The sequence below is a fragment of the Ochotona princeps genome, chromosome 3 (assembly GCF_030435755.1).
Source record: "Ochotona princeps isolate mOchPri1 chromosome 3, mOchPri1.hap1, whole genome shotgun sequence".
Classification (NCBI taxonomy): Eukaryota; Metazoa; Chordata; class Mammalia; order Lagomorpha; family Ochotonidae; genus Ochotona; species Ochotona princeps.
Genome location: NC_080834.1, coordinates 106,690,049 through 106,713,349, shown reverse-complemented (window position 1 = coordinate 106,713,349; position 23,301 = coordinate 106,690,049). Strand labels below are relative to the sequence as shown.

General features: G+C 41.1%; 1 protein-coding gene across 1 annotated transcript in view; it reads right to left on the bottom strand.

The window, feature by feature from the left end:
- The window catches only part of PEX5L (peroxisomal biogenesis factor 5 like), a 161,917-nt gene that overhangs the window by 4,104 nt on the left and 134,512 nt on the right, over positions 1 to 23,301 (bottom strand). Inside the window, exons 9-13 of the mRNA XM_058661303.1 lie at positions 8,632 to 8,748; positions 5,543 to 5,686; positions 3,257 to 3,327; positions 911 to 1,108; positions 65 to 230 (exon numbers count right to left, since the gene is read on the bottom strand). Of these exons, the coding sequence (XP_058517286.1) occupies positions 65 to 230; positions 911 to 1,108; positions 3,257 to 3,327; positions 5,543 to 5,686; positions 8,632 to 8,748 (696 nt within the window). The remainder of the gene's footprint in view (positions 1 to 64; positions 231 to 910; positions 1,109 to 3,256; positions 3,328 to 5,542; positions 5,687 to 8,631; positions 8,749 to 23,301) is intronic.

Below are 23,301 nucleotides of genomic sequence, written 5' to 3'. Positions count from 1 at the left end.
GAGTGCAGCCCGTGAAAACATGCTGAAAACATTTCTGCCGTGTTTTCTGTCCTTGTCTCCTTACCTCTGGCCGGACAGTTAAGGCAGCGTTAAATGCATCAATTGCTCTATTAAATTCTCCACTCAGGTGGAAAAGAACTCCCAGTCCCGTCTGTAGATCTGGGTCAATCATGTCTCCATTTTGGTGGGCAGCTTCCAGATATAATTCTTTCACTCCTTCCAGAACAGCACTACGGAGAAAAAAAAAATTGGGTTTGCAATTTAAATAGCCTGGACATAAAAGATTTACTATTAAATCTCCTGACACTATTTTAAGAAGTCTCTTTTCATTACAGATTTGAAAATTTTGCTTAAAATATCTTAGCTCAATGAGATATCTATTAATAATGAATACTGAGCATATGGGTGATTTTTCATAAAACATTTTGTCAGACAATGAGTCGGGCTGTTTTAAGAAAAATCTTCCAAAAGAAAGTTCAGCTGGCCCTATGAGCACTGAAGTGCAGAGTCCTATAGCTTTTCTCAAGGCCTCAGTGAGAATGGATTTGACATCAGGATTTACAGCTGATGAAGAATGCAATTCCTAGAAGAAGGGACTTTACTTTTTACTCTGCCTAATCCACAGACTTTCTAAACTTGCAGCATTGCTATAGGTGAATTATAGGATCCAAACATTCAGCTTTAACATAGGGGACCCAGATAGATGTTTGCAGGGGCCACTCTGCAGATCGTGTGTCCGAAGGTTGGTTCTAGTCTCAACACTCAGGGCTCCTCTTCTTGCAGAATGTTGTCCAATAGCCTGGCCTGGAGCAGGTCATGGCGGGGATCTGAGATTGGCTAATTACCCTTAAGGTGATGGAATTGAATGTATGGGTGCTGACTGCTGCCTGGAATACAGCGGAAAGGATACCTGTCAACTGGGGTCTTGGACAACCGCCGGGTGAGACCAGGAGATCCTTTCTTGCTCTTCACAAGGTATTTGTACTTTGGATTTTGCCTAATCCAGTTCTTGAGAGCATCACAGGCATCTTGCTGGTGGCCAGTGTTGGTATAGCTCACAGCCAAAGCCATCAGAGCTTTCAAATTGTTAGGCTGCAATTCTAAACACCTGAAAGAAGACAAAAACAAAATGGAACAGAAAAACAGCAAGCAATTTCAGATATTTTAAAAGCAGCCACTAACAGTTCTTCAGAAAATTTGACATTTTTAATAGTTATATATTACAGAAGAATTATTAAGTTTGTTTATGCCAAGTCCCTGGAAAGCATCATAATTGTCTACATGAAATTGTGACCTAAACTTTTTTTTTAAAAGTTACAAATCATCCCAATGATTGGTGTGTGTCTGGTCATTTTTAAAAAGACTTATTTCTGTTGGAAAGACTGAATTACAGAAAGGAAGAGGAGATGTCTATCTATCCATCTATCCATATATTTTGATGTAATAAAAATATATAGGTATATATCTATAATATATGTGTAATATATATAACATATTATATATAGTACATATATTTTCCATTCACATGCTGATTCACCTCCCAAATGGCTGCAATGATTGGCGTTGGACAAGTTCGAAGCCAGGAACCAGGAGCTTCTTTAGGGTCTCCTACATGGGTACAGAGGCCCAAATACTTGGGCCATCTTCTGCTTTCCCAGGCCATTAACAAGGAACTGAAGTGGCAATGATACAGCTGGGACTCAAACCAATGCCCACATGTGATGCAAGTACCACAGACTGAGGATTACCTTGTTCTACCATGGCACTGGTTCCTAGGTTTGGCAATTTTAACAAGTGGTTTTAAAACTACAAGAAATGCCTGGCACAGTAGCCCAGTAGCTAAAGTCCTCGCCTTGCACATGTTGGGATCCCATATGGGTGCCGGTTCTAATCTCAGTGGCTCTGCTTCCCATCCAGCTCCCTGCTTGCAGCCTGGGAAAGCAGTCGAGCATGGTCCAAAGCCTTGGGACCCTGCACCCATGTGGGAAACCCAGAAGAGGCTCCTGCCTCCTGGCTCCTGGCTTTGGATTGGCTCAGCTCTGGCTGTTGCGGCCGCTTGAGGAGTGCATCAACGGATGGAAGATCTTCCTCTCTGTCTCTCCTATTTGTGTATCTGACTTTCCAGTAAAAATAAAACAAATCTTTAAAAAAATGACAGGAAATGTGGCTAATAACTACTGACTCACAGAGTTCCAGATTTAGAGGTAGGAGACAAGGGCATGTTAAGTCGCTGTTATGTACTCTGTGTGTGTGTATACTGTATACCTGTATACATGTGTACTGTATATCTTAACCTTTCTTGATCCCACATTTTTTCCTCTGTAGGAAAAAAAAAACCTCACTATGCACCAGGAACCATTGCACCATAAGATATCAATGGAATCTTGAAATCTAGAGTTGCAAGTGTATAGAATTCTCACACTCTGAGGTCTAAAGCTCTAGCATTCACACCATATACAAGGAGAGACACATACATGGTACATTCATCTAATACACACAAATACATACATGTGCACTCTTCCTATAGCACTATACTAAAAGTGCTTACAGAAAAGGGAACGGAAAGTAGAAGTTTATTTGGTAGAAGCTTTTCCCCAGGGTGGAATAAGAACCCTAATCAAGTGAGGTGTGATGCTATACCTATCCACTCTTCCCATCTGTACTCAGGAAGTAGTAGGAACTTTTACTCAGTATTTTGAGCACATTTTTTTGTTAAGAAAACATCCAGATGTTGCAGAAAACTAGAAAGTAAATATGAAATATTTCTTTCTGACTACTTTATGATTGCTTTAACACAGGGTTTCCATTGTGCTAGCAAACGTCCATTCATTTTCATATATTAGGAACATTATTCCATTGTAAATTCTTATTTTCCAGAGTTAAATGTGAGCAAAACAGGGCATGTCAGTGCTCACATTAGCCAATTTTTCTCTCATTGTTTTTCAAATATGAATATATCTGAAAGAGAGAGAGAGAGAGAGAGAGAGAGAGAGAGAGAGAGAGAGAAAGAGAGAGAGAGAGACTCCTCGGGGGCTGGATGGCAAGCAGAGTATCTGGGATTTGAACCAGTTCTCTGATATGGGATGTAAGTTTTCTGATATGTAAGTGGTGGCTTAACCCACGGTGGGCTAATGCAAATCTCTTCGATAAAATCTTCATACTGAATTTAATAGGAGTCAAAAGACAACCATAAAACACAGCAAGTCCATTAACAATGTCCATTGAGTTCCAAAATTTTGCACTTCGCTTCATCTACCTCTGGAGGGCGACAATGGCTGCTTGTTCATTTTCGTTCTCGGCTTGGGTTATCCCGAGGAACTGCCATGCCTGTGAAAACAGCTGCAGTTAGGACTGCGAGATGAAGCAGGTTACTGAAGGGCGTTATTGATGTGGTTACCCATGAGTGACTCCCCAGAAGAGCGGCCTGATTTAGATGTCAGAACTACAAAAAGGGAAACTACCACACGTCTATTCCCTTCAAACTCTTCTGTGACATATAGGTCCAGATCCTCTGCCATTATTTCCAAACTCTTTCAGTATTTGTCTTTTCAGTATCCAAGTACCTTGTAAACCTCTGAGTTTCTGAGATTTGAGGATACTAAGTATCTTAAAATGTAAAGATAAAAAAATTATATAACCACGAGGAAAAATAGTCCCCAAATGGATCTAAGTAAAGTTTGCCATAGACAGCTCAAGATGTACAAAACAAAATTAACTTTTAGAAATGAATGAGCATCTGATATTTATTGGAAGAATATTTAGGAATAAAGAGATGCAAACTCTCTTAGCATACGGAGAGCAGCCTTTATTTTGATTTCACCTTCCATACGATTCAAAGTGCTGCTTGCTACAAGCTGGAAGAAGCAGTTGCTTTGAGAACATCTTCCCAGCCTTAGGTCACAGTGCATCCTCATTACCCACAGGGTATTCAGTATCCTATCCGTGGGGTTTCCAGGGATTTAGGAGTCTGGAGTCCTTGCCTGGGATGCAGTGATGACCAAGAACCCTGCTTTTTTTGATTTATGAACCTGGGATGGCAATATATACTTGGAACAACTAAAAGTTAGTGTAGCAAAGGATAAAGTATACATGAAAACATCGTGTAAAACACATAGCATTCACCAATGGATGACAACTGTGACACTGTTTTGGGGGAGAATAGACTGTAGTTTTATACTCATGCTATTAGTATTTCTGCAATGACTCATATTTTTTTAAACATTCCAACATTCGAGCTCAGAATTTCAGAACAAAGGTCAATTTCATTTCACTCTAATGATATGGAGAGAAAAGTTTTAACTAGCAATCAGTTTCTTTATGATTTGCATGCAAACTAAATATACCCAAAATACTGAAAGCTGAACATTAATGTGCCAGACACTGAGCTGAGCACTTTGCCTGTATGAACTGATTTAATCCTTATGACACTTAATGAGATGGCTACTAAAATGAGTCCCACTTCGCAGGTGAAGAACAACCATGAAGAGCTTCTGTGATTTGTCGTAGATGACATAGCCAGCAGGTGTGACAGGGATTTTAGTCTATTCAGGTCAGCAGAGCCTAGAGGTCTAACCCCACCTCTATGCTGCCTTCTCAGGGCCATTATTCCTGCAAGTTCCTCTGGGAATATCCTACAGAGGGTGACTTCTGGAGATTTAAATTAACAAAGAAGCCTGCCTACTCCTGCCGCAACCTTACCACGGGCTTCAGAGGTTTGGAAATAAGGTTGCAGAAGCTACATGGGAGGCTTGAAGCTTCTGTTTCCAGTAGCCCTGCCCATCTCAACAAAGAGATTTTTCTAATGTGCAATCTGACCAGATGCCACTTCAGGGAGCCGTCCCTGCCTGACGCCTCACAAGTTTCAGGTGACATTCAACTCTTGCCTATTTCTTCTCATCTTCTTTTCCACCTGGCATGACGTGTCACGCCACTCTGCCCATGCACCATTCTCTCCTAACAGCTCGGCTCTCCCGTTGTTTTTCATTTCCCCCCTCCTAAGAGTCAGCTGTGGATTCATAGCACATAGCTGCGGAGGGTGCGGCAGGAGTCCTTTCTGCTCTCCTGGTATCCTGCATTCCGTGACACAGCATGTCCTACATTACATTGACTTCTTCCCCCCAGATGGACCACATAGGTGGCTTCAATCGCCCAGCTGCTCCGTGTCTTAAGCCAGGACCTGATGCCATATTTGCAATGCAGCATATATTCAATAAACATCGAGTGAGTAAATTGAGGGTGATTTTTGGTGTTACCTGAGACCAGACAAAGCTACATGTTGCCTTCTGAAAACAACTGCTGAGTTTTTAGATTGGTGATTTGGATTGTTCATTTCCTGCCCTCAACTATTATCTTCAGACACTGTAGGTACTGCAGTAAGGACTTGCTTATAAAACAGGTGATTATTTGTAGCTTTCAAACAGATACACTAAGCTCTGTAAACTCTTTCAAGAATTTTTGCTTGGTGAAAACACCACGCAGCAAAACCTCGGGTCATCTGGTCTCCCTCACTGGCACAAGCAGCAGGATGAAGGAGGAATTGTACCTCAGCATCTCCGGGGTCCTGCAGAATTGCTGCCTCCATGAACAGGATGGTGACTGGCAGGTCCCCTTCTTTCAGTCTCTTCAAACCTTCTTCAAACGCTCCTGGCCAGTCCTTGAAGGGATTCTCAGTGTGAAAGTAATAGCCCTACAACACAGACAAGGACCCTTAGACCATTGATGGATTTATGAATTTGCACCTGCAGGAAGTTCTCTGTAACTTTGAATTTACTTCTTGTAACATTCTAGTTTATACAAATACAACTTCAGTGTTCACTTATTTTTAAAAATGTTTACTATTTTAAATCATAAATGTAGTAAATTTTAATTGTACACATTTTTGTGACCTTATAAAAATGCTAGAAAATAAGGAATAGTACAAAAAGAAACAAAAAACATATTCACATTGTCAACAGTCTAAATATAATCACTGTTAATATTTTTCAATTTTTTTGTTCTGCCGGTATTTCCTTCTTTTTTCTTTTTCATTTCCCTAACATTTAAAAAACTACTGGTTGTTCAAAATCTGTCTGCAAAGTGCTGCCTCTCCACCCCCCTCAAATGCAGTATCACATACTGCTCACGGGCACTTCAGTAAGCTTGTAGAAAAAAGGAACAAAAAGATAAGTTTAATGCAGAGATATTGAGATTCATGCACAGGATTTTCATAATGTGCCTTTTCCATGGGTTTTGGATATTCCCTTGTGCATTCTTTTAGCACTATGTCCCTTGGACAGCTACAAATTAGTGCAACATTTGTTTTTCTTCTATCCTGAGCAAGATTGTGCTCCACTGGGGATTATATTATCCCTGTTGGGATTGCATGTTTAAAACTATGAGCATTCTTTAATTGTAAAAATTTAAACATTGGGGCCTGGCATGCTAGCCTAGTGGCTAAAGTCCTTGCCTTGCACGCACTGGGATCCCATATGGACATCGGTCCTAATCCCGGCAGCCCCAGTTCCCATCTAGCTCCCTGCTTGTGGCCTGGGAAAGTAGTCAAGGATGGCCTGACCCTGCACCCACATGGGAGACACAGAAGAGGCTCCTGGCTTTGGATTGGCTCAGCTGTGGCCGTTGCGGCTGCTTGGGGAGTGAATCATCAGACAGAAGATCTTCCTCTCTGTCTCTCCTCCTCTCTATATATTCAGCCTTTCCAATTAAAAAAAAATCTTAAAAAAATTTAAACATTGGCAAATGTACAATTAGTCATCTAGCTTTTAAAATGAATGTATACACTAAATAGGCTCATACTACATATGTAGTCTTATAATTTAGGCCTCAATTTTACATTGTAATTATTTCTATGTGTTATTAAAATGATTTATATAGCTATTCTAAATTAATTTATCCACTGTCTACAGATGAATTCAGATTACTTCAAAATGTTTGTTTTTGGGCCTGGCATGGTAGCCTAGTGGCTAAAGTCCTTGCTTTACATGTGCTGGGATCCCATATGGGTGCCAGTTCTAATTCTGGCTGCCCCGCTTCCCATCCAGTTCCCTGCTTGTGGCCTGGGAAAGCAGGAAGGCCCAAGGCCTTGGGACCCTGCACCCACGTAGGATACCAGGAGAAACTTCTGGTTCCTGCCTTCGGATTGGCTCAGCTCTGGCCGTCGTGGCCACTTGATGAGTGAAGCAGCGGATGGAAGACCTTTCTCTCTATATCTCCTCTCTGTAAATCTGCCTTTCCAATAAAAATAAATGTAAAAAAAAGTTTGTTTTTATAACTAAAGATTCATTTAAGCCTTCTGTTCAAATCTTTGCCTGAATTTGTTTATCAGATTAATCGGTTATCAACTGGTTTTGGGTCCTTGATGTTTATAGTCATTTTTTAGAAAATTTGTCCTAACTTAAATTTCTACCGGAAGTATTGAAGAAACATTGTTTGTTCCAATTAAACTAGTATCCAATATACATTATCAAAAAATTTGTCTAAATAAACACATAAAAATCAGTTTTCCACTGATGCTGTTACTAAGATATAAAAATAGATCAACTAGAGGGTGTGTCTTCATTGTCTACAGGTGTTTAGGAAGCAAAATTTATAGTCAAAAGACACATGGTCTATGTGGTGTAAATGGTGGTGAGGATGCGGGGTCCCAGCCAGGCCTCAGATGCATGCGTTTTGGCTCCGCATCTGATGGTCTATATCAGTATTTTCTCTTCTTGCTGAGATTTCATTCCTTTGTGGAGAAAACCAGCTATTTTAAGGGGATGGCTGTCCTGCTTTGATGAAGTTGCCTGGCCTAATGAGGGACAATGAATATTGGTGACGAGGGGCGTTTTAACAACTATGTCGCAAATCTCCTAAACCTAGGGACAATTCGTCACCCTATTCCCAGTACTTGGTGCAGAGTGGATTCTCCATAAATACATGCTGGACAAAGCAACACAGCACGGTAATTATCCAGGACTGAATACTGCTGCCACTTCTCCCACCACTGAGAAAACTCTGCATCTTTTATCAATTTGATGTATTCCTCAAGTATTTTTTCCCCACACTCAGTGTTTTTCAAAAGCACTGATCCTACAGCCACTGGGAGGGACTCCCTGCATAACAAGGCTGATTGCTCACTGCATGGGACGGTTTCTAGGGCTTCTATCTTGGGAGCAACACTGTGAAATCTCCTTAGGACTTGGTCTGCTAGTGGGAACAGCATCTTTTCCATTAAGTTTCTTCGAAGCTGAATAACTATGGCTTACAAAATAACAGCTGTAGGCCACACTTACTTCGTTGTCACGGGTACCACTTCTGTTGTTAACCAGGACTCCTGTGACTGGAATTCTGGAGTTAGCCCAATTCTGGTTCCAACTCACCCTGGCCAGCAGTCAGGATCCAAGTTTTCCTTGGCTGCTGATCTGGGTGCTGATTAAAATAAATAGCATTTCCTTCCAGTTTGGGTGCCTTGACACACTGGATGACTATATTGTTTCCACGTATCAGAATTTCTTCTAGGTCAGATTGACACTGAAGTGTCTTTAATTCTTTCTTTTTTTGTTTTTTTTTTTTTTGAAATTGCTATTGACTATCAAAGATTATCTGAAGCAGTTGAGAAAATGGGTCAGTGTGTATAAGAGCAGATTTGGTTACCTTCTCACTAGCTGAGATTGTAACTTGAGTCTGGGCTTCTTGGTTCTCAGATATCCAGTTTCTCCTTGCCATTTCTTCCCATTCTGCTTGCATCTTGTCCCAAAACTCTGTATCTGACTAGGAGGCAGGAAAAAAATGAGGGGAGAGAGAGAGAGAGAGAGAGAGAGAGAGAGAGAGAGAGAAAGGAGAAGAAATGTTATTCTGGTTCATTCCCAGAGAAACATTTTTCCTTAAGGATCCAAACCACTGCCGAGGACCACGGATGCTCGCAAGTGGCCAGATCCATCGATAATCACAGTTCAAGAGCTTGTGTGCGGGTATACAGTGGTCAGGGGGTCGAAGTGGGTCAATTAATACTTTTTTATGATAAAAAGTAACTACCATGGAAGGACAGGATCATATACACCAAATTCGGCTAAAAATCCACTACAGAAGCTCCTAGACTTACAATGTTATTACCCACTGTTTGTAATTTGAAAATGTTGTTAAGTTGAAAATGCAGTTAATATCCTTATACTACCAAACATCACAGTTTAGCATCACAGGGCACAACAAGATGGTGGATTCTCTTTGAGATTATGAGACTGACTGGGGGGCTTCTGCTACTGTGTAGCATCATAAGAGAATATCAAATCACCTATTGCTACTCTGGGAATAGATCAACAATCAGGATTTGAAACACTGTTCTCACTAAATGAGTATTTCTGTCCCACCATCCAAGAGTTGAAAATTTCCTAAGTTGAATCATTTTAAATAGGGGACCATCTGTACTTATGCAGTTTCAAGTGTGGGCATCAGGCACACATTTTAAGAAGAGTGCCTCTCCCTGAACTGCTCTGAAGGTATGAAGAATTAGAACAACTGCTGTGAAACTGTTTGAGCAGTGACCTGGAAAGCTAGTCAGCTGTGGAAAGTGAAAGTAGCACTGGTTGATCCTGCTCTTCTAAGCACTGTGCTAGCGGAAAGCTGACTCAGAGGGCTACCATGCCACAGCCAGGATTCATAGGATCTGAGCTCCAGGTCCGAACTTAATAGTTCAGGGCAAATTTTACCTCTTGGTGCTAAAGAATGAAGGACCCAAGCTTTGGGTATGAACTTGACTGATTTCCCTCCCAAGGTTTTTTCTATGGCAGGATGATTTTTTTTGAAAACTATCACTTTGTGGGTTTTCCTTCATATGTCTTCTAAAAGGGAAACAGGCCATTTGTTTTTCTTCATCTCCTGGGGGTGGGGGGAGTCCTAGAGGAAAGCAGAATTCCTCTACAAGCACTCTCTCTGGTTGGCTTCCATTTAAGCCTTAAGAGAGAACTTAGGGAGCCCAGGGGGAGAAAGAAGTGAGTAGTTCACAGAATTTAAGAGTGCTGGGAGCAAGTGTCAGTGGTAGGGAAAAAGCTGCAGAGTGGAGAGTTCTGATGAGTGGTGCTTAGCTTTGAAATGTTTGCCATCCAGTTGGCCTGACCTCAGAGAAGCATGGCTGACTGGGGAAGGTGCTGGAGAGGGGTGATTTGGGTCTCCCTTGGCGAGGAAAAAGAAACTGAAGCCACTTTGGACACAGATGGCTATGAACAGTGCCATGAGAGACAAGAGGACAGAGACTCTGCCTTTGCATTCTGATCCTCCAGAAGACATGGGATTTCATCCCTAAGACTAAAGTGCCTGCAAGTTTGCTGAAAGAGATGCCTGGAAACAACTTTGCTTTTCAATAAAGGAAATAAAACAATGAAAATGATATACATTGAATAACCTGAGTCTACACCTGAATTTCATACTTTTCATTTGAAAATCCCTATTTCTATGATTCTAAGTCCCGTGACTTGTTGACACCTCTTCTCCACAAAAGCTCAGGAAGGAACAGGCCTTCACAACCTGCATTTGAGACGTGGGAAGCACATGGATCAACTGCTGACTGTCTAGGGAAAGGTCAGCAATAAAATTCAATTGCTTCTTTCTACTGGATCTCTCTAGTAGAACACCAAATTGTGCAAACGGGATGGCCTCAAATATAACCAATTCTGCGGCTAGTAAAAGTTGAGGAGAATATGCACTCCTGTGTTGCTAGTACTCTGAATGAAGAGATGGTAGAAGATGATGGGAGATGTTTGTCTTGGTTCTTTTCACTGTTCATTTTTTGTTTTCTGATTTTTTAATAGTGAGCATGCTTTGCTGTTATAATTTTCTAATTATAATTTTATAAGTAAACCCTGGAGAATGCAGGGCACAGGATTATGCATAGTTTCTAAGGGCAGAGCATCTCCCCTGTTAAAGATTCTTGAAATTTGGGGCAGGTGTTTGGCAAAGGTGTTCAGACGCTGCTAGAGACACTGGTATCCCATATCAGTTCAAGTTCAGGCTCCAACTCTGAATCCAGTTTCCTGTGAATGTGCACCCTGGGATGCAGCAGGTGTTGACTCCAGCACTGGGGTCCCTGCCACCCACATGGAAGATTCTGACTTGAGTTTCTGATTCCAGGCTCAGCCTGGGATGTTTTGCATTTTTAGGGAGTGAACCAACAGATGGGAGATGCTCTCTGTCTCTCTTTCGTGTGTCGCTCTGCCTTCAAATAAAGCCAGCCAGCAAGTAAGTAAGCAAATAAAGCTTAAAGTCTATTACATTTCTCCCGATGAAGGAACGAAAGGTATTCATACCTCTGAGTTACAACAGATTGCTTCTCCTTCCCTGCAGTCTCTGACTTGAGTAGTAGATAGCAAACAGAATTTAGGCTGAGGTGCAGCTGCTGGGCTCCCATTTAATGAGATACCCCAGGATTCACTGTTGCCACTTCAAATAAGTTATTGCTGACTGATTAAAGTGCATGGCACAGTGTTCTTTTTAATTACAGAAGACTACTTTTGGCATAATCAATTTTCATCCAGTCTCAGAATCCAGACTACCTTCAGGTAGCTGCAATTAACACTGTATTCTTTCTATTTTAAATCAGTGTTAGAGAAACTTGAAACATACTTGAATTTTAAATATTTACGATATGACTAAGAAGGTTTTATTTACCAATTATTTTTCCAAACTTCCTGTGATTTTGGTAGGTCATTTTATTTGTCAACATGTAACAAGGTTACATGTTACATTAAAAATGAACAATAGCTTGTAATGCATTTCTCTTTTTCATAATAACTTGTGGATTACAGTATATATTCATAAGAAAAATTCATGGGCTAGATGGGTTAAGGAAAGACGCCTCCTATTCAGACAGTCCTGGGATCAAATTACTTGGGTCCAATCTGCTTATCTTTCAAGTGAGGACATAGTAGCAATTTTTCATTATGATGACTAAGTGAGAAAATGTATCTATGGTATCAAATATGTGGAAGGCAGGTGCTCACTGATGGCTTTGTATCATTGAGAGAAACATGAAGAATGGAAACAAAGTCACCCATACTTTTAAAGATGAACATTTTGGTGTTTTAATTTCCTATCAACACATATTGTTCTAGAAACCCTCCTTGTCTTCATTTACATCTTCCTTTATACCTAATTACTTGAAAATAGGAGCAAGGTTAAGATAATTAAATCAGAACCTCTTTGAGGAGTGCTCTATAGCAATGCAATGGTATTTATTGGAGGCCCATGTTGTGGTGTAGTGGGTAAAGTTGCTGCCTCTGACAATGGCATTCCATTTGGGCGCCAGTCTGTGTTCAGCTGCTCCCCTTCCAGTCTAGCTCTCTGCTGATGTGCCTGCAAAAGCAGTGGAAGACGGTCCAAGTGGTTGTGCCCCTGCCACCTATGCGGGAGATCCAGGCGAGGCTCTTGACTCCTAGCTCCTGGCTTCTGCCTGGCCCAGCATTCACTGCGGGTGATTATTTGAGGAATGATCCAGCAGAATCTCTCTGTAACTTTTTCAAATAAGCACCTCTTTCAAAGACGGTGCTTATGAAGAGTCCATTATCAACTGAGTAGTCCTTTAATGGCAGTGGGCAGAAAGGCAGCAACACTGGGGAAAGATTAGAAAAATGCAGCGACAGCACTGCTCTAAGGGATGGGCCTGTTGGGTCATTCACGCCAGCACCTTCCCTTGTACTCTGTACTTCACAGAATTTCCCCAATGTTCTATTGCTAGTGCGTGCTATTTTGGTGGAACATTAAGACTTGGCTAAAGTAAAAAGCTTCTTTTTCGGTTTCAGTTCCTCCCTGATCTCTTCCTTAATGACCTCTCATTAGCACAATTTGCTGCCTCTGAATTCTTTCAGCTCCGACAGTCTGTGCCGATGCTGTGGAAGGACAGTGGTGTGTGCTGGGAGATGCCTCTATCTCATGCAGTTCTGCAAGTCATGCTAGCTTCTTGGCGCATCCTCTTCTTCCCTTCTAAAGTGACGAGTCTGGGCTTGTTACCTCAGGATTCCTTGACTGCACAGATGGACTCAGATCAGAGTAAGGGGGAAGGGAGATGTTAACACAAAGTCATTTTTTTTTTTAAAAGGAGGCTGCTTGCCTATTCACTAATTTCCAAACATTGTATTTCAAAGTATTTTCCAAGAAGCACATTTGACATTTTAAAAAAATTTCCTCAAAAGTTACAGAGAAAGTAAGATAGACATCTCTGATATAAGACAACCTTCATATAAAGTGTAAGATAAATAGATACATAGGTAAACAAGTACATACATGTATTTTCAGAGAGATGAACTGTATAATGAGGACTAGTGTTCTGGGAGGTGGAGATACGCTGCAGTATGCATCTCTACTCCAGAATAAAAGGAGGACTCCTAATGAAACTGTTAAATATATCTTGACAATGGGATGCTGGACTTTCTACTATTGTCTATACCTACAGCGTCATGACACGCTTAAATTACAGAATGTTGGACTCGTGACTGTTGTTGAAGGACTATACTATAGTAGTCATATAGGGAGGCAAAGGTGGGTGGAAGAGGAAATCTCTGTGCCTATGGGACCATATCATGGAAAAAATAAACAAAGAAGGCTAGACAAAGAAAGAAACCTTTCATCTTTAGTTCCCCAAATGACTAACAGTCAGGATTAGGCGGGGCTAAAGCCAGGAACCTTGAATTCCACTGGGTCTCCCACGTGAGTGACAGGGGCTGTTCTTCCAGGCACGTAGCAGGGAATTGAAATAGAAATGGAACAGTCAGTACTCAAACCAGCACTTCCATATAGTACGTTGGTGTTGAGGGTGGAGGCTTAACTTGCTGTGCCACAATGCCAGCCTTCATATCTGGCATTTTTTTTATTTCACTTTTTTGATTGGAAAACTGGATAATAAAATACTTCAAAGATTAGGGCAAAATGAAGTATTAATTAAAATCTAAGCAATACTTAGGAAGCCATTTATTTTAGAACAAGGTACGTGTTAGTGAATGCAACATGTTATTTGTTCTAATTTGCCAATTTTGTTATCCTTGAGTTACAGAACATGGAATTTTTAATCTTGCGTTTAAACATAATTATTTTTTTGAAAGATTCTGTGGTTTTGTTATCAAAGAATTGATCCATGTGAGATTACATGCCAATTCTGCTGGTGAGGAGTTTGGCTTTCTTTCGCCATTTCAGAGAACTACTGATCAACTGTCATGAGATCAAAAATGGAAAACAAGCAAAGAAAAGTCAACCAATTCCACAGATGTAGAAGACAGCACTGCTTATGTATAGTGAGAAATGAAAGGTGATAGGCAAGTGCCAACAAAATGCTTGCCACTGCAAATTCATTTTGTTGAATTGAAATTATTTGAGGCCTCAATGGTCACAGTCCAGGCTGGCCTGGAGTGGCAGCTAGCCCTCACTCAGGACTCTATCCAGTGAACACAGTCTATCTGGGGCTGTACTGTAGGACATACAGCATTTTGATTAGGGAGGGGAGAAAACTTTGGACAGAGCTATCTGAGCTCTGTGTGCAATCCTCAGTGGGCTGTGGAGGGATGGTTTTCAACAAACTGGACTTTATTCAAAAGTGACCAGAGGTGGGCAGAGGTGGTCCTGCTGATGAAGAATGTGCAGAGCAACAATTTGTCTGTGAGAGTGAGGCTGAGCAAGCCAGCTCAAGCCTTATTTTTCAGATAGCAGAACCAACGGGAATGACTGGCAGTTTTAGGGACAAATATTTACTAAATAAAAAGTAAAATTTCCTTAAGAAGGAATGAGTTCCTTTTTAAGAAACGTGAGGGTTATTGGAAAGGGCATTCACACATCATATGGAAGTCTGACCCAGTGGATCCTACAGTCTCTGACCAAACGGAGAATGTCTGGTTGCACCATTGTTAATGAACTGAACTACTGAGTCAAAGAGGATGCCTTAAAATTAATAAATTTCCTATGGGATAAGAGATTGATATATGATGCATTTCTCCCTTTCAATCTAAGCAGTAAAGAGAGGAAAACACATACGCTTTGGTTTCAGGAAGGGGCTGGAATCCTGGTCATGCCCATGTCTTGTGACCTTAGGTAATTTGGTTTCTATTTTATCTATAAAAACTAAAAAAAAAAAATCTCCTGATAGTGATAATGAAGTGAAATGATGTATCGAAGTGTTTAGTTAATTGTCTCTCATTATTTGTAAATGAAAAACAGTATCTTCTAGGAGGAAGATAGGATAAAATTCCCCAAACTTTTCAAGCCATGAAATTCAGTGCTGAAAAATAAAAATGCTGGAACCAGAACTCAACACCGATTACCAGGTTGTCTCTGAAACTGATATATTTCTTCTCGAAACAGTCAGTGATCGCAGCAGGTGCTGACCGGTTCTTAGGCTGTAAGCCTGAGGCTGTCACCAAGCAATGTACCAGCAGGGTCACTGCACAAGCGTGGAGAAGAAAAAATTGGAAGTGATGGGAAGTGGAGGGGAAGGTGCAGGAGGTTGAAGACAAGGCAATGCATGGCTGGAGCAGGATGTTGGAAAGAAATCAGAAATATTTCTAATAGGGGCTCTAAATCTCTTTTCTTTGCTTTCATCCTCCTCACCTGGCAAGGGGAGAAAAAGGAATGCAGATTAAATAGCAAACAGTAAAACCTACTGTCCAAATGGGAAGGAGTTCACTTTTGAAAGGCTTTTAGCATGTTCCACATTGATGAATGGCTGTGCAGAACAGCATTGCACGTGATTTTATCTTTGGTTTTGGCTCCAGCAGTACCTGCATGCACAAGACAGAAACGCTGCTAATGTGCACTGGGCTAGGGTTGGGTTTCCTGCTGCTTCAGGACTAAGGTTTTGTGGGGTGAATTTCTCAGAGGCTGGTTATTCCCTGTGGGCCTCTTGGCTGCTATTTGTCTAAGTAGGAACAGACACCTGTGCTACTTTGCTGCAGGTGTAAGATGGGAAGATGGTGCTCGGGTTTGAGCTTAAGTCTTAGGTTCCATGTAATGACGAATCCTGTGACAAAAGACGCCAGCCTGTGGTCAGTGAACCACAACAGTATGACTCAGTTTTCAGCATGGGTTTCTTGTCCTTTAGCCACATCTATACGAATAAGTCATGTGGGAACTCCCTATTTATTTTAAAAAGAAGGTATCAGATCCACTAAATAGTTTTTGTCACTATGCTTTGTATTACAAGGATATTAAGCAAAGAAAGATAAAAATACCTAGCTCTTTCCTCAAGAAACTTGCTATCTGGTGATAAAATAGAAAGTGATGACTGGGGCCAGCACTGCGGCCAAGCAGGAAAAGGAGCTGCCTGTGTTGCGGTGTGCCACGTGGGAGCTGGTTTGTGTACTGGCTGCTTCACTTCAGATTCAGCTTCCTTGCTAATGAATGGCCGGGGAAAGGCAGCATAGACGGCCCAAATGTTGGAGCCCCTGTCATCCTCAGAGGTGACCTAGATGAAGCTCCTGGCTCATTTGGCCAGTCCAGTCCCAGCTCTTGTGGATATCTTGGGAGTGATCTGTGGATAGGTGATCTCTTTCTGTGTCTCACTCTCTGTGTAATTCTGACTTTCAAATAAAGAAATCATTAAAAAGTGAGAACTGTAATTCAGGATAGGGAACAAAATATGTAAAAAGATGAAATTGCTTGCTCAATGTCACAATCTGACTGATACATGATAGAGCCAGAATTCAAAGTAGTTTATTCTTCTCTATTTTGGCAGATTGTGTCTTCCCCCAAATGACTTCAGCAGCATTTCTGGCCTCAATTTTAACCTTCATGAAAAGGTAGAATCTGCTGTCTTGTCTTTGAGCACCTGCCTTGACAAATGGAACACAATGGAATTGGCCTTGTGTGACTTTTGAGGTTAGGCACTAGAAGGTGATACAGTTTTTGGTTACTTCCTTCTCATTCTTTTGGGACACTCTTGAAATCTAGATAATATGTAGTTAGGCAGCTCATGCCTCAGACAAAAGGCTCAGCTAGGTGTTCCAGCTGTCAAGCTCAGCTAATGTGTCAGCCGAGCACCAGCATAAAACTAACAGGTGTGTGACCTTACCTTCCAAGGACTCTAGCGTTTCCCAGGACCCTGGGCTTCAAACCACCCTGTGGAACAACGATGAGCCATCGCTTCTGAGACTTTTCCGAAGTACGGACTTTTAAGCAAAATAAAAATCACTGTTTTAAGCAACAAGCATTGGATACAGTAGTATCCCCTTATTGCTGAGTACATGTTGCAAGACTTCCACTGGATGCTAGACACTAATGGATAGAACCAAAGCCTAAGACCTACTGTTTTCTCTTATACAGATGTATCTGTGATAAAGGTTAATTTTGCAAATGAGATGCAAAAAGATATCACCAAGAACAACTTATTATAAAGAAAGAGAATTATAATATACTGCAACCAGAGTCCGAAGTGATGGCTCAACTGGTTAACTCTCAGCCTGCAAGTGCCAACGTCCCATATGGGCACTGGTTCATGTCCTGGCTGCTCTACCTTCCAATCCAGCTTCTTGCTCATGGTTTGGGAAAGTAGTGGAGAATGGTCCAAGTCCTTGGGTTTGTACACTCATATGGGAGATCTGAAGGAGGTTCCTGGCCCCTGGCTTTGGATCAGCTCAGCTCTGGCCATTGTGGCCATTTGGGTAATGAACCAGTGGTTGGAAGATATTTTCCTCTGCCTCTTTTCTCTGTAATTATTCCTTTCCAATAAAAATAAATTAAAAATATACTGCAACTAATGCTATACAAAGCTTTGAAGTCTGTGTCTTCTAAGAGTCAAGATAAATACTAATGTTTTAGGGTAGCAGTTGACTACAAGTTATGGAATCAGGGGTGCAGGGACTACTGTAATTTATCACACAAGCATAGTAATGAAACATTTATGACTACTTTGACTACTTTTAGTTAGAGGACTGGAGTAAGAAGAGAAAGACTTGGCTTAGACAAGGGACCATGTAACTGAGGGTTTCCTGAAGGTCTGGTGGACTACCAAAATGCATGGGGGCATTTTCCTAACAAAGAGTTATGTGGTCAGCTGGGCTTAAGATACTTTGGGTTGAGTTAGAGGCCAAAATTAGTGGCCTACAGCCCAGATCTGACATAGCCTCTCCTTGACCAAACTTCAGTTAGTCTCCTCTTGCCCTCAAGCAAGTCTCCAACTTGGTCTTCCATGTTATTCAGAGTCCAGTTGTAACAAGAATTGTACTAAATCAGTTTAGAGAAAACTCTCCATCCTTAAATTTGATCATCTTCATGTCTGATCATGTTCCTCCTTCCCTATCATTACACAGGTGATGCCTGCATGTCCCAGTCTGTCTTCAGCGAGATACCTGTCAAGGTTGCTTTGTCACAAGCTCGGGACGTTCCCTAGTTGTTTTCACACATTGACCCTCCACTTGGCTCTTGGCAACCAGTCTGTATTTGTCTTTGCTGCATTTAGAATTTGGCCCAGCTCCACACAGAAGTCTTTTTTCCTCCCTTATTGCAACAGTTTTTGAATAAAATCCATTTTCACCACTTCAGCAACTCTTCAGCTCTGGTTCTCTTTAGCAAATGTAGCCAACAGTGAAAATGTCCGTATTCTTGCTGCAGCAATTTACACAAAAACACAGATAAGTTGTAGGAGATGCCAGTCCTGGATCTAGTGGTTCTGGTATCACGTGGAAGCAGAACACTTTTATGCTGCTCAAGCTAATGTCGGGCTGTTCATGACTACACAGAGCTAGGCAGTTTCTGTTATATCCACCAAGGTCTTAAAACTTCAGATATTTCATGTCTACCTGTTATGATGAAGCCCACATTTCTAGATGTAGCAACATCTTTGTGGTACATGTGAATTTCCACTTCATCCAACCACTATCCGCTGCTTACCTTTATCTGCCTGGTTCTGGAGGTAGCAGAATTAGCAACTTCTGAACAGAAGTAAACAGGTTGCTCATTTGTGACCTCCCAAGACCTTGGCAATGAACATGTAAGAAGGGGATGTAGCCAGTAGTGTTAAACATATTTTACCCCTCTCTCTAGCTTGGGAAATGCTAATATAGAAACCTAGGATAGCAGCATTTTAAATTTCACAAAAACTGAAATCTTGGTGGAATACATTTTGTGTGTCTTGAAATTGGATCACAGACATAGGCGTTTACAACACTGTTTTTTATATGATTGTTTTCAGGAAACATCTCCAATTAACCAGCAGGTTTACTCAACCTCACATCTGTGGTGTGAAGCAGAATTCCTAAAGTTCCAGAAGGGAAATGAAACCCAAAATAGGGATGGAAGAATTAAAACAAATCTTTGAAAGGACACTCATTGGTATATTTATCTCTTCAAAGCTAACTAGTTGTTTAAAAGGGCCTTTAAAACTACATATAATTATGCATACAGAGTGGATAAAGTCCAGAGGAAACGTTAAAAAAAAGAAAACAGTCAATTCATCAGTGTTGCAGGATTGCTGTGTCATTCCTGACTTTTCCTCCTAACTTTTTGGTTTAGCTAATTGTTGCTTCTAAAATTACTCAAGTAAGAAAATCTCTGATGAAGGATTTATTTTCTATTGAGCAGCAAATTTTAAGTTCTATAGTTGTTTTAACACTTGCAAAACTAATAGCATCCAAACATTATCGTGTATTGGGAAAGTGTTTAAAAACAGGTGTTTTAGAGTTAAACTGGGTTAGCATCCCAGCTTAGACACCTGACAGTCCTTTGACCTTGAATAAATTACTGAATCTTTGTCCCAGTTTCCTCATCAGAAAGTGTCTGGTGGGGCTGTTGTGAGCACTGAGCGAAATGATGATTATAAAATACCAGGCTTAGAGGCCAGTATTGTGGCACAATGGGCCAAGCCACAGTTGCAGTGTGACCATCCTTTGAGTTCTGGCTGCTCAGCTTCAGATCCAGCTCTGCTTATGATAAAGCAGCTGAAGAGTGACCCCTGCCACATAAGTGGGAAACCCAGATGCAGTTTTGGCCTCCTGTCTTCCACCTGGCCCAACCCTATTGCAGCCATTCGGTGAGTGATCCAGCGAATGGAAGATCTCCCTGTTTCTCTGCGTGTCTCTCTGTCTGTTATTCTGCCTTTCAAACAATCTACACTCCTTATCCTCCAACCCCCCCCACCCCCCAAATACTAACTTGATTTAGAAGGCAGAACATTCCACCTGGGGGTGATGGTGGAGCATTTATAGCCACAAGGAAAGCCCTCGTAAGATGTTTAGGAATACAATGGTTCTTTCCTCCTCTTGTCACATAGGGCAAGCTTGTCAGAGGGATTAGTTTTTATGTGGTTTCTTTTGTAAAAAAAAAAAAAAAAAAGAATTAAACTAACTATATCTAATGCACATCTAAGTACTACCTTCCATTTAGTACAAATACTTTTTCTTTTCCTCTGCTATCCTTTTAGAATATTTAAAGAAAAAACACTGGTTTAGTAATTTGGCAGTGAAAGTTCAATTAAAAACCCACTTGCACTGTTCATACTGCATTGGTATTATGGCTGCTTCATTTTTCTTTGTGACTGATTGTCACAATGGTTGACCAGATGTGAAGATAGAGTCTAGACCTGTTTTTTTTTTTTTTTTTATCCTAAGGCTACTGGGTCAGGAAACATCTGAAGCTCTTTCTTTGATACCAACATCAGACTGGGTGAGTCATAAGCAAGGCAGTATTCTGAAAAGCTGCAGGAGGAGCTGCCAGTCCTGGATGTAGCGGTGCTGGTATCATGTGGAAGGTGAGCATGTTTATGCTGCTCAAGCTAATGTCCAGCTGTTCATGATTACACAGAGCTAGGCAGTTTCTGTTATATCCACCAACGTCTTAAAATTCCAGATGGCCAAATCGTCACACATTCCCCTTCTATGTGTTGATTCATTGGTCTGCAAGGACTAATTTGGACAGGATTAGAGAAATATTTTTTTTCTGCCAAAGATACCAGCCATTTCATCTAGCTTTTTTGGCATTGTCTCACTTTTGGTATGAAAACGCAGAAGAGAGGCCCTATAAAAATGCCAGGCCAGAGACTTCACTGACCCAGAAAAAGATTCACCAAGTCTGTTTTTCTGAAGACACTGACCATGGGCAAGAGGCTACATGCAGACTGACAGTCTTGGATTTTAGTTATCTGATGGGATTGGCAAGATCTGCTAGACTTCAAAAAATTGATATATATATATGTAAGGGTTTCAGGAGCTATCAAGTAATTAAGAAAACGTTTTGAAAGACTGCACAGAACATTACTAAACAGAAATACTTATATGTATAAGACGTATTTTTCTAATGTTTTTATAAAATGTTTCTTGTCATGTAGAACTTTTTTGACTGAGGTAATTCATGACATCTAAAAGATAATATATTCTCAAAGTATTATATGTACTCTTGCATTTAATTCATGCATTTAGTAAACACTGATGACAGATTTTCTATGTGGCAAGCAATGTACCGATCAGCAGGGGTAGTGATAAAACAGATGCCAGCCCCGCCTCTGGACTGTGAAGTCTGGTGTGGCAAGGACAACTGTCTTGCAGTTTTTCCAGGGATGGCATTAAGGATGGAGTGAAGATGGGAGTAATGATGCTCTGTGATCAAAGAGGAGAGTCAAGCTAGTTGTGGGAGTTCAAAATCTTGGAAGTAACAACAACAACAACAATAACAACAAAAATAGTAGCTCAGGCCAAGTAAGGGAGGAGTGGGGAAAGGGAATGCCATGTTTTCTTTTCCTGTTAACTGTCTCTAAGAATCTGGGTACTGGAAAAGGAAGGGAAGAAGGAGAAGGACAAGGAAGAAAGGAAATACAGAAGAAAAAGCTACTAGGAGATTCTAGTCCAATCCCTCCCTATGGGGATGAAGTGCAGGAAGTGGGGCAGAAGAGAGCTAAGTTAGGAGGGTATGGTGGCAACACTACTTAGATCAGGTGATTGCAGTGGGGCTGGAGAGTGAAGGGTAAATATGAGAGGTATGCTATACAAATGAAGAAGAGGATTTAGAACAAAACTACATTACCTTCTACTAGAATGGCTATGTTAAGGTTATATAGTTTTCAAAGAACTATCAAGTGTATTGAAGTATCTGACTTTCACAAGCGCCATGTCCAAGGTCACTAGCTAGTTAATGACAAAACCAGGGCCAGAACACTGATATTCTAATTCATATTGTTGGATTTTTCTCATTAATGCAGGCTTGTTTCCTTCATCCCTCTTTGCATTGCTAACCTGTCCTGAGCTTTAAGAATCAATCAGTGTTGCTACTTGGCAAACATCATCTTGGTTGAGTGAAAGAGCAGAGCAAAACCCAGAATTCTGTTTGCCTGCTGTCACTTAATTTTTTCAGACAAACCAAGTTCATTCTGTTCAGAAATACAAGGTCACTGGTACTGTTCCCTTATCTATCAGGATTGACTGAAACGATAATGTAATGTGAAAATGGGACTGTTTCAGTCTACGTTTTGGCTAAAGTTTCCACAGAACAAAAGAAAAATGGATGAAGCCATATGTCCGCATCTATCTGTGCAAGACTTGTCAAGGGAATGGGAACACAGTCATTTATCTAAGTTGACACATATGTACATGTAGGTTTTTCAACATCTCCATTCCAACCCTTATAAAAGGCCAGAGTTGACAGGGACATGAAATCTTTCTATGCAGAGAATGGTGAAAGATATGTGTTTCTCATGCACAAATCTTGGGTCAGCCAGGTCAAAGATGGCATGAGTCTATTCTGGATTCCACCTGCAAGGCCTTCCTGGAAAGAGGACTCATGACAGTCTCACTAGAACTGCAACTGGATACTTTCAGCAGGGACCTCTAAAGAACCCATAAAAGCAGAAGGAGAGATATGCTTGTGTTAAACATTCCCCACACCCACAATGGACTTATTTCCAGGTGACAAAATGCTGGGATCCTTGTCCTGCACATTACTGCTCTGGACACAGTCTTGTGGGATTGTGAATGGTGAGCAGAAGTGCTGAGTGAAGTCAGGAATGAGCCAGAAGGCTCACTGGGCAGCTTTCCTGCCACTTAGCATCAGGCCCAAGGCAGCTTCTTGTTTGGGGATGCAGGAAGCTAACTCTACACTATGGACATGAAGTTATAGATCAATGGATATTTTGATCATGTAAACAATACTGTGCTTGAGACCAGGAGTGTCAGAATGAATTTCTGCTAACTTAGAGTGATTGGAAAAACGTGGGGTGTTGTGGATTGAATTGTATTCCCCCACATCCTAATCCTTAGGACTTAATGAATGTGACCTTCTTTGGAAACAGGGTCTTTGTGGATGTCATCAAGTTCAGATAAGGTTCTTAGAGTGAACTCTTAATCTGATATAATTTCAGTCCTTGTAAGAAAC